Source organism: Hemitrygon akajei, chromosome 3 (assembly GCF_048418815.1).
Source record: "Hemitrygon akajei chromosome 3, sHemAka1.3, whole genome shotgun sequence".
In the NCBI taxonomy this organism is placed as follows: Eukaryota; Metazoa; Chordata; class Chondrichthyes; order Myliobatiformes; family Dasyatidae; genus Hemitrygon; species Hemitrygon akajei.
The window spans coordinates 168,444,332-168,456,522 of NC_133126.1; the positions used below are offsets into that span (position 1 = coordinate 168,444,332).

A 12,191-nucleotide genomic window follows, 5' to 3' on the forward strand; every position below is an offset into this window, starting at 1 on the left:
TCCTCCTTGAATTGCTGTCTGAGAGTGCAGTCTAGTTTAATTATGTCTCAGCTACTAAAGGCCATGCATGTTTGAAATGATATTTGGTAACAGTTGAAACATGATATTTCTCAGCATCGAGCTTGGAAGATCTTTTTGCAAGGTTGCCATGCCATTAACTCCTTTAAGTTTACCATCATATGTCATTATCATTAATTAATCTTTGTGTTAGTAAATCTTGTGTACAACAGTTCTCACCATATTAACTAACTTGGAATTGCCTCATATAGCTGTAGCAACCTAGGTTCTTTCCTGACCTCTAGTATGTGTGGAGTTTGCATCTTCCCCCATAACAAAAATGTACTGGTTGATAGGTTAATTGGCTACTATAAATGTCTCCTTGTGACAGGAATATCAAAGGGCTGCTGATGAAAATAAGTTGAAAAGAAATTTTGTGGTCAGGATAAAACAAATTACTCTTGCGAGGTAGCAAAGGCTTAGTGGGCTGAAAGGCATCAATCTGTTGTAAGGACATATTAAAATGTGAGAAACTTTGAAAATTTACATGAGTTCTACAACTCTTTTCATGTTGTGAATTATCATATGTGTATTTTTTTGAGAAATTAATAAAGGTTTTCTGTTTTCACTGAAATATGCATGTCATCACATTAGATTTCGATTTAAGTCTTCATTTGCTCATGATCCCTTTTGTTCTCCTTGCTAGAAATCAGAGAGGATGAACGCCAAATCTTAGAATACGCTGGATATTTTCAAAGCATCAGCGTGGGTATTGCTCCAATTGTTGTGGTTATAGCAAGTGTAATTACATTCTCTGCCCATATGCTCTTGGGATATGATCTTACTGCTGCTGAGGTTAGTCTGCATATTGGAAATTTTTAACTGTTTGAAGGAAAAACCCTGCTGGTTTTTTTTTGTAGCATTTTGATTAGATTGAATGGTTTACAGGTAGCAAATATGATGCGGCGAGTGTTGATGTTTCCTCTTACGGGAGAATAAAAGAAAACTCGGAGTCAATGTGCAAAACTAAGGGGGCAAATTTAATTATTTTCCTTGGATAAATCCTCAGATGGGTTTTACGTGTGAAACCAAAATACACATTATTCCAATTTCATTTTGCTACTAATCACTCCATGTTTCTAAATAACGATTCCTTGGATAGTTGGAAATCTCCTTCGACTATGACTTGAAGAAACTTCATAATTTTAAGGCAGAGGGTGTGGAAATTTAATGGGTATATGGTGCCGAGTGTATTGAAGATCAAGCATGATGTCATTGAATGGTAGAGTATCTTGTGGGACTAAGTAGCCTAGTGCTCCCTTTCAAATATCTGTATGAAAATTAAATTAATTGAAATGATTCTCATTCTAAAATATAGGACTCTGCTCTGAAACTAAAATATAACTTAGTGTTTCAAGTAGAAATCCTTGAGATTGCTGTGGAAAAGTGACTACTGTGAGCAGTTGTATAATGAATTGAGTTGGTCAGCATTAATGGCTTGCACATGAGTGCTTCTTCATTCCTTATTTTGACTGAAAACAATACAACTCCAATCAGCTCCAGGAGTAGAAACCATTGAATGTTCCTCAGTGATGAGATAGGCCAATTCTCCAAAGTGTCTGCCAGCAACCCACCATGTCCACCATTTTTTCTCCAGCTTGATAGCTGCTTACCCCATACATGGATCTGTGAATACTTGTACCTCCAGGGCACACTCAAAAAATGAAATAATTGCCTACATCTAGATCCTCATTGGATTGTCAAGGTGTCCAGAAACTCAGTCTTCGTTTACAGTCTGTATACCTTCCCTCCAACTTCTCCAGCCTTTCCAATTGTAACACCTTACATAGCCAAGCTATTTGGCTATAGTAGAACAACACTGAAATTTGGGAAACTGACTGGCCACAAATAATCATAAAGCCCCTTGATTGCAATGAACTCTGAGAGCCAACCTCCTGTTGAAAGAATATTCAGGAACCTTGTGATAGAAACTGAATAGTCTAAAAGCTATACTTATGGAAATTTGGGGTGTTTTACCAGTCATTGGAAGATCTATCACAAACTTTCAAGTTGTTGAACGTCAACTGAGATAGTAGCCATTTTACTTTTAATGCAAACTGCTTGAGCTGTTAGTATTTCTATTCTTTCAGATTTCTGGTGTTCAAAATTCAGTATTGGTGTAAAATGTTTAAAATGAAGAAGTAAATGATACTAACACATGTTTTTACATAATCTGTGATCTAAAGAAAATGTTTATGGTTTTATCAATTCTATTTTTAGGTACAGGGTCAATGACACCTGCATTACCGGGCATTTGCATTTTTCCATAACATGAAGTCATGTCGTCAAAAAACGCAAATTTAAAAAAATGTTTATTTATTTGCATTTGTCCCACATGAATTCTGTGAGAGCGAATTTAATTCCATGTCTTAAATTTTGGGTGGTTATTTGTGAATTCTGTCAGGGGTGAATTTCCATTGCCAGTCATACTTTCTCAGTTAGATTGTTTCTACACATTGTTATTAGTGGTACATGCAGTGGGCTCGGCAAAGCAATGCAAGTTGGCAAAATGTTTTTTTCCATTGGTCTCTCCTTAAAATTGAACAGTCTTATACTAAACATTGTGTGAATTGTTGCAGATTTTCATTAGGAATTATTCTGGTATCTTAGCTGAAATTGTTTGCACATTGGATGAAAAATCTTAAGAGCACCCTCTTGTGTCATAAAAGGTTAAATCCAGATCAGTTCCCCAGTTTTTTCAGTGGAAGTGTTCAGCAATGGCAACAGAAGTCAGATGTGATCTTGTACAGGCTAGTAGGAAGTTTAAAAAAAATAGTGCAAGTATCAGAATAGGTTTGCTAATAATCTCATATCTGACTTCAGATGGTAAGGTGTTAATTGGTACAGGAAGTCAAAAGAGGAGTAAGTGTTAGATTTCATTCCAGGAGTACTTTGGGAATCAACCTGTTTGAGATTTTGATTCCAGTATTCTGCCACTAAAAATTAGAAGTAGGGGTAGATGAAGGAACAAGTTTCTTGCCATTGATATTTAGTTTTAATCTTTTATTAATTGTCATTATTTCAGATTTTTGTAGGTATGAGTCACCATTCAACCTCCTGATCATCCAGTGTTATTTTACTAATATTGGAGAAATTGAAAAGGCTGACACTGTTTTGGTAGATCTTGGCATGAGATATCAGTGGGGGTGGTCCTCCACAACAGCCATACAAGTATCCCTTGCTTTACAAATATTCAGTTTACAAACTTTTGCTGCAATGTCATGGACTCTTTGGGTCTTGTCATTTAGGAAGCTATTTTCACTATTACAAATAGCACAACATTTAACTATCTATGGGATAACATTTTACCACAATATCCACAGTGCTTTTGTCTAATCAGTTAAATGTATGAAATTTTGCATAAAGCAATTTCCAGATATACAGTCCTCTGTCAACTAAGCTAAAAGCTATTTTCAATCCAACCTTCCTGTCATCCTCCATTTCTAAAATGATTGCACTGGAAGGCCGAAATGTCACAGCAAGAAAATTTTCAAACTTTATTTTGAAGCAATCATTGACTTGATTAGCTTTAGACAGCTTACTGCTAGGTCCACAATAATGCCCAGTGGAGTACCATTAATGATAATAGTTGTTGTACTGAGTTTTATTTGAAAATTACCGGTAATGTTTGAATCCCAGAAGACATTAACGATGTTGCAAGTGAATAATAAGTCATCAGGACCAGAAGAAGGCTGTCAGCCCGAAACGTCAAATGTTTACTCCCATAGATGCTGCCTGACATGCTGAGTTCCTCCAGCATTTTGTATGCGTTGCTTGGATTTCCAGCATTTATAGTTTTTCTCTTGTCTGTAATATGATTAGTGACTTGAAAATTTATGATTTAACGGTGTAAAAAAAGATAGATGAATTTTCCCATTTAATGTTCATCCATGGTAAAGGCTTAGTGACTTGAATGTTTGTGTATTTTCTATTTGGGTATTAAAATTATTTCAATTTGTAAATTTCAGTTTTTCACCATTATATTCTTTAATTTCAGGCCTTTACTGTAGTGACTGTTTTCAATGCTATGACTTTTTCCCTTAAAGTCACTCCATTCTCCGTGAGATCACTTTCTGAGGGATCCGTAGCAGTGGATAGATTTAAAGTAAGTATTTTTCAAAAACGATTCATTTTGAAATACTTTAAACAGAAATGTTGCTTTTAAGAAGCCCGATGCTAGCTTTGGATCAAAACCTAATTTACTGTTGATGAATTGGTGATGGGGAATTAATGGAAAAGTGGGGAGAATAAATAATGGATGATTGTAAGTGGGTGCAGACTTGGTGAAGTGAAGGGATGAGTGACTCTGTAACTATAATGATATTCCTGGATTTGAGTTGTATATTAATGAAATGTTCTGTCCACTAAGTGATAGGAAAATCGAGTGCTGAAGCACTTTATACACATCCGTATCATTTCTTAAGACTTGCTATTTTATCCCTGAGAGAACTGTGGAATTTTGACCATAACTCATAATCCAGGAAGTTGACTGTAGTTATACAGTTTAAAAATACAAATTCTAAGTCTGCAATCATTGTCTTTTCATGTTTATATAAAAGTAGTCCATCTTCCAACCACTGATCATGTTTGATCATGTGTTTTGCATTGTTGCGAAAGACGGTCATCATTTTAGACATCAAAGTGAGAACCTCACACTGTATAATTAGTTTGTTTTCTAATGACATTAAGTATTCTGGTAATATCTTTTATATTGATAAATGCAGTCTTTCAAAGTGAACAATTATCAGTACAGGTTTAAACTGCCTTAAATGGCCAGATTATCAACCTTCGCACCAGGACCTATCAGAAAAGTTCTTCATCAGTTACTGACCTTTAAATCCCACATTCACCTGCAAAGCCGTTCCCTTGCTATATTAATGGCAGCTGACTCTCTCAGCTCTTGGGTTGACAGATGGCATCCCTTTCCAGCTGTCCCATGTCACAGAGATTTTCCAGCACACTTGAATCACTGATAATGGGGTGCCTTGGAGTAATCACCATATGTTTTTGACTTGAGCTGATGTAATTCTGAACCATATTAAGGATTTTGGAAGTTCTGTGTACAGGCCATGTGTACAACGTAAATTATTTCAAATCTCCTTGATTTTGTGCAAATACTCAAATGTGTCTAGTTGAAATAAACAGGATAACTTAAATTCTGCCAATTACTGTCTTGTAAGTTTGCTCTCTGTCATCAGCAATGTCATGGAGAGTATTGTCGGACAGTGGCTTCAAGCCACTGATACTCAGCTGGGGTTCTGCCAGGATTACTATGCTTTTGTTTTCATTATAGCCTTTATCCAAGCAGTGAGACAGTTGAATTGCAGAGATGAAATATGAATTATTGCAATTATGACAGCATGATAGCAATTGACAGTGTGGCAGAATTGGAAAATACTTCACTACCTGAAATCAAGCTTTACAAAGAAAAGCAGACTGGTCAGGCAGTAATTAGATGGATTAGATTTGTCCCTTTATAGTGAACAGGTGATTGTAGGCATTGACCAGTACATGCCAGTATTGTAACTACTGGAGCAGTTTAGCAGGAGTCACAGCTAATTCTGGAGCTTGGGTCTACAGTCACAGCTGGGATACTTTTCTGACGTATAACCTTTTATGTATCGACTGTTCTTGAACTTTTTTGATATCATGAGAAGGGAATGGAATTTGTTAAGGACTGGCTTCCATGAAGGTAATTCAGGAAGTAGCTGAGATAGAGAACTATTCAATATTTCTGGCTGAATGTACTGTTGCAAGAAAAGTTTGTGAACCCTTCGCAATTACCTGGTTTTCTGCATTAATTATTAATAAAATGTAGCCTGATCTTCATCTAAGTCACAATAATAAACAAACACGATCTGCCTAAACTAATAACACACAAAGAATTGTAATCTGTCGTCAGTACTGAGTACACCATTTAAACAATCATAGTCTAGGTTCAAAAAAGTATGTGAACCTCTGAGATGATGCCTTTTATAAAAGCTATTTAGAGTCAGCTGTTCCAGTCAATGAGATGAGATTGGAGGTTTGGGTTATAGCGGTGCACTGCCCTTTTTTAAAAAAAAACACACACAAAATCAGTTTACTGATAGATCCTGCGCTTTTAAAGAAAGACCTCTTTGTGTGCACCATGCCTCGATCAAAGCAACTTTCAGAGACCTTAGAAGAAGACTGGTAGAGATGCATGAAGCTGGAAAAGGCTACAAAAGCATTTCTAAAGATCTAGTGTTCATCAGTCCACAGTAAAGAAATTGTCTCTAAATGAAGAAAACTCAGTACTGTTGCTACTCACCCTAGGATTAGACATCCTGCAAAGATCACACCAAGAGCACAATGTGCAATGCTGAAGGAGGTAAAAAAAAAAAGTACCCAAATGACTTGCAGAAATCTCTGAAACTTTCTAAGGTCTCTGGAAGAAAAACACTGAACAAGAATGGTGTTCATGGAAGGACACCACAGAGGAAACCACTGCTCTCCAAAGCAAAACATCGCTGCATGTCTCAAGTTTGCGTAGTCCATCTGTATTGTTCCACAGTGCTTCTGGGGCAATATTTTGTGGACAGATGAAATAATAGTTGAACTTTTGGCAGAAATGTACACTGCTATGTTTGGAAGGAAAAGGGCACTATACACCAATACCAAAACCACATCCCAACTATGAAGGATGGTGGAAGGAGCATTGTGGTTTGGGGCTCATGGCCTAGACAACTTAAAATAATTGAGGGAACAATGAATTCAAAATTGTCTGAAGACTTTTTTTTACAGTAGAATGTCAGGGGTAAGGGTCCATCACCTGAAGCTTAATAGACGTTGGATGATGCAACAGGACAACGATCCGAAAGACATGAGTAAATCATCAACAGAATGGTTTAAAAAGAAGAAAGATTGTGTTTTGAAATGGCCAAGTCAGAGTCCAGATTATAAACAAATTGAAATGCTATGGCATGACCTGAAGAGAGCTGTTCATGCAAGAAATATTGATGAACTGAGGCAGTTTTGTGTGGAGGAATGGTCTAAAATTCCTCCAAGCCATTGTGCAAGACTGATCAACAGTTACCGATTCCTGTACAAAGGGGTCACACCAGTTACTGAAAGCAATGGTTCATATACTTTTTCCAATAAATACATGTAATGTTGGATCATTTTTCTCAATAAATAAATGAACAAGTATAATGTTTTTGTGCTATTTATTTGATTGGATTTTCTTTATCTAGTTTTAGTACTTGTGTAAAGATTTGATCACATTTTAGGTCATATTTATGCAGAAATAGTGAAAATTCTAAAGGGTTCACAAACTTTCTAGCACCACTGTAGATGCTTCTGCTTCCACCTTTTCTTTCGCACACATGCTAGACCCTGCCATGGGGATGTTCTTGGAGCCTTGTCTGTTTTTACTAGCTACTTAGTTGTTCACCGCCATTAATGTTCAGATGTGCTGGGAATGAGGAGGGAACATCAGTCTGATCTGATGGTTGTGACACCACTTAGCAAAATCTATTACATGCTTATACAGCCCCAATTCAACCATTGAACTAGCTTCATAATAATGATGGAGGGAAGGATGCACTGGAAAATGATGTAAATGATTGTGGTATTGTCCATTTCTGCTACTGCTGATGTTTCACAGCTTTTTGTGGATGCTTAGTTTTAAGCTAATCTCTTCTGAGACAATTCTATTTAGCTCAAATGTAGTGCCACACAACACAAGGATTGAGAGGTGAGACTTTGTACCAATAAGGACTATGTGGTTAATAAATCAAACTGCATTTAAAATGAAGTGTTCTATTAAAACAGAGAAAGTAAATAAACACGAAAGTATTATTTTGAATTATCTTCCTTCAGGTTGAGTCTTGTTAGGGTATAGTTACACCTGGAGTTAGTTGCTCCTAATGAGCTACATTTGGTTTTCAGCATCTCTTCCTTTAACCTGCTGCTGTGTATTGCTGCCTGTGCCATTGGCTTATTGTGCATTGACCAGGTGTCATAACTTTACACCTCTTCAACCTGTTCAGAGTTTATTTCTAATGGAAGAGTTTCACATCATAAGAAAAAAGCCAGAAAGTTCTCAAATCGCCATAGAACTGAAGAATGCTACTCTGGCTTGGGACTCCCCAAATTCTAGTGCTCAGTCCTCGCCGAAGATGACACCCAAACTGAGAAAGGACAAATGTGAATCCAGAGGGAAGAAAGAGACAAAGGAAATGCACCAGAATGAACAAAATGGTCCTTTAACTGAGCAGAATGGATATCTTCTAACAAACAGTGACTTACAGCCCAGTCCAGATGAGAAGGAAATTTCTCTGATCAGTCCAAGATTACAGAGGACACTGCACAATATCAATCTTAGCATAGAAAAGGTAAGAAAAATACAAACATTGTTTAATTATTACAAAAATCATATATCGTTACAAAAGATAATTTGAAGCAAGGTTTTTTAAATATATAACTTGCCTTGGCCCTGTAGTTTGCACAACTGATGGATTAATTTAGTTAGTTTTTTTGATTTCTTGTTTAAAGGGATTTCTCAAACCATTTTGATATTCTATTAGTTGTAACTGATCTTTCTCATTTCTGACAGGGGAAGCTTGTTGGAATCTGTGGCAGTGTAGGATCTGGCAAGACATCCTTGATTTCTGCAGTTTTGGGTCAGGTAATGCATTTTTAAGTTTTCATCTACAAAATAGTTGCATTGTATACGGCAGAATTAAGTTACAATCTTAGAAGTTATTAGGCCACACATTATTTCCTTGAAGTTATCTTATAAAGCAAATTCACATTCATAAAGCTTGAGTTTTTGTTGTCAAATTAGTGTGGAAAAGAAACATTTTAAGCCTGCATCACTGGAAGTGAAACATGCAGTTTAGCCTTTAGTAATTTCCTTTCTAATGCCTCGTGTCTCTTTTTTAATGAGTCTGGTAATTACAGATCAGTTGAGCTGGAAGTATGGATCTGTAAATACTGAGCCAGATCTTTCTGGATACAGCCTGCTGTCCCAACCTGTTGCTCATGACTCACTCACTTCTGTATGTTTTTTTCTGAATACATTGGCCTTGATGAACTGATTACCACCCTCCTCCCCACGCACCCCCACGCCATCCCAACCAATAGGGATTGAAGTAAAATTAACCCTCCTGTTATAACCTGACACCCTTTTGGACTTTGCCATTTTGTTGGCTATCAGAGGCTTTTTTATGTTAATAACTGTCTTTGATAGAGGCATTTCGAAACAAGTCACAGATTTTAAAAAAATAAAACACTAAAAAGATGTTAAACCGCTGATACACAATCAAGAGCATTGATAAGCAAAAAAAGCCATTTGACCTTGTCCTTGGATTCAAGTGAATGGAGTTCCTCACATTCCATTCATTAGCCCTCAATACTGTAAAGTTGAAGACAGGGTATGAAGTGCATTTGAATCATTTTTTCATGTTGTTGCTGCACTACTGGATCAACGATGAGTCTGGCAATATAGCAGTTGGTCAGCTAGCCTGATTTCCAATATGACTTAAAAATTTCTATGTAACAACACATGGCAGTGATAAAACATGGACTGCTCTTAGCTGAATGTCTTTCAGCATTATTCAGAAAATTATTTCAAATAAACATTGAAAAAAATAAAGGAAGCAGAGAAAACGCAATAGATTTTGAAGTTTTCCAGTTCATTCCATAAGCCTATTACAGTACTCAAATACTTGATAAAAGTCAAATAAACTATTCATTCTGGGAGTAGCTAAGTTGTGTTAAGAAAAAAAAGTAGTCATGTAGCTTGAGTTCATTTAGGGTTTCAAAAGCAGTTAATAACTCTCCTCTTGTAAAGTGAGATCTGTGGAAGAGAGATACAGGTAAAACAAATGATAAAGTTTGCAGTGCCTATATATATTTAAAAAAAAAAAATATTCACCCCCCCCAAACCAAAAGTTTTCGTGTTTTATTGTTTTACAACATCGAATCACAGTGGATTTAATTTGGCTTATTTGACAATGATCAACAGAAAAAGACTCTTTCATGTCAAATTGAAAACAGATCTCTGCAAAGTGATTTAAATTAATTACAAATATAAAACATGAAATTATTGATTGCATGAGTATTTCCCCCCACCCCTTTAATATGGACACACCAATCATTACTGCTGCAGCCCATTGGTTTTGGAAATCAGATAATTAGTTAAATGGTGATCTGTTTTTGGAGATCTGTGCAGTCAATATGTTTCAATTGATTGTAGTAAAAATATACCTGTATCAGGAAGGTCCAACTGCTAGTGAATCAGTATCCTGGCAAAAACTACAACATGAAAACAGAATACTCCAAGCAACTTGCAAAAAAGTTATTAAAAAGCACAAGTCAAAAAATGGGTAAAAAAAATTTACAAGTCACTGACTATCCCTTTGAGTACAGTTAAGTCAATCATCAAGAAATGGAAAGAACATGGCACAGCTGTAAATCTGCCTAGAGCAGGCTGTCCTCAAAAAAGGAGTGATCATGCAAGAAGGAGACTCGGGAGGGAGGCCACCAAGAGACCTATGACAGCTCTGGAAGAGTTACAAGCCTCAGTGGCTGAGATGGGAGAGACTACGCTTGCAACAACTGTTGCCCAGGTGTCTCACCAGTTGCAGCTTTATGAGAGAGTGGCAAAAAGAAAGCCACTCTTGGGGGGGAGAAAAACTCACATGAAATCTCAGCTGGAGTTTGCCAGAAGGCATGTTGGAGACTCTGAAGTCAGCTGGAAGAGGGTTCTATGGTCTGATGAAACCAAAATTGAGGTTCTTGGTCATCAGATTAAACGCTGTGTCCTGTGCATCATCAAAAACACACCCTCCCTACTGTGAAGCATGGTGGTGGCTGGGCCATGCTGTGGGGATGCTTCACTGCAGCAGGCCCTGGAAGGCTTGTGAAGGTAGAGGGTAAAATGATTGCAGCAAAATACAGGGAAATCCTGGAGGAAAACCTGCTGTAGTTTGCAAGAGAATTGCAACATGGGAGAAGATTAGTTTTCCAGCATGACAATGACCCCAAGCATAAAGCCAAAGCTACACAGGAATGGCTTAAAAACAATGAAGTTAATGTCCTGGTGTGGCCAATTCAGAGTCCATACTTCAATCCAATTGAGAATTTGTAACTGGACTTGAAGAGACTTCACTCACGATCTTCATGCTATCTGACAGAGCTTGAGCAATTTTGTACAGAAGAATGTGGAACAATTGCAGTGCCCAGATGTGCAAAGCTGATAGACTTTTCCACACAGACTCAAGGCTGAATTGCTGCCAAAGGTGCATCTATTAAATACTGACTTGAAGGGGGTGAATACTTATGCACTCAATTATTTTGTGTTTTATGTTTGTAATTAATTTAGATTACATTGTAGAGATATGTTTTCAATTTAACACTGAAGAGACTTTTTCTGTTCATCAGTGTCAAAAAAGCCAAATTAAATCCACTGTGATTCAATGTTGTAAAACAATAAAACATGAAGACTTCCAAGAGGGATGAATACTTTTTATAGGCACTGTAGGTTCAATTGCTGTACCTTGAGAAAAGAGTAACGATGGATGTATAGAATATGTTCTCAAAAGTTATTGCAGACTACACTTGCATACAGTATGACTCATTGGGTATATGATGGCAGCCAGTTTGAGGAAAGATGAGATAAGCTAATCACAAACAAGAGAAAATCTGCAGATGCTGGAAGTCCGAAAGCAACACATACAAAATGCTGGAGGAACTAAGCACTTCAGGCAAACTCTATGTAAAATAGTAAACATTTGATGTTTTGGGCCAAGACCCTTCATCAGGACTCTGATAAGTTAATGTTCTTTTGCAAAGAGGGGTGACTGAGGGAAGATTTAAATGAGGTGTATAAAATTATAAAGGGCTGAGAGGGAATGGCAAGGAATGACTAGGTTCCCTTAGTTGATGGGATTGAGGAGTTTTACTCGGGCAGTGAATTGGTGGGAATGCAAAGGACAGGAGAGGCCAGATTCCAAGGATAAATAAAGTTTACTTTGCTGAAATGATACAGGCAGGTAAATCTAGTATGTTGAATATAGCATCAAATAATGTAAAATACACATAATGTGGAAGTATGTCAGTTGATGTGTGCTAGAATGAATTGGGTGGTGGCATTGAGTAGGGATGAT

At 37.0% G+C, this 12,191-nt stretch overlaps 1 protein-coding gene across 2 annotated transcripts in view; it reads left to right on the forward strand.

The window, feature by feature from the left end:
• abcc5 (ATP-binding cassette, sub-family C (CFTR/MRP), member 5) overlaps window positions 1-12,191 on the forward strand; it is a 123,110-nt gene that overhangs the window by 30,443 nt on the left and 80,476 nt on the right. For both annotated transcript variants that reach the window (XR_012098393.1, XM_073041261.1), the window contains exons 9-12: window positions 704-852; window positions 4,055-4,162; window positions 8,070-8,414; window positions 8,636-8,707. Coding sequence is in view for 1 of the 2 variants with exons in the window: in XM_073041261.1 (XP_072897362.1) it covers window positions 704-852; window positions 4,055-4,162; window positions 8,070-8,414; window positions 8,636-8,707 (674 nt within the window). In the remaining variant the exon portion in view is untranslated. The remainder of the gene's footprint in view (window positions 1-703; window positions 853-4,054; window positions 4,163-8,069; window positions 8,415-8,635; window positions 8,708-12,191) is intronic.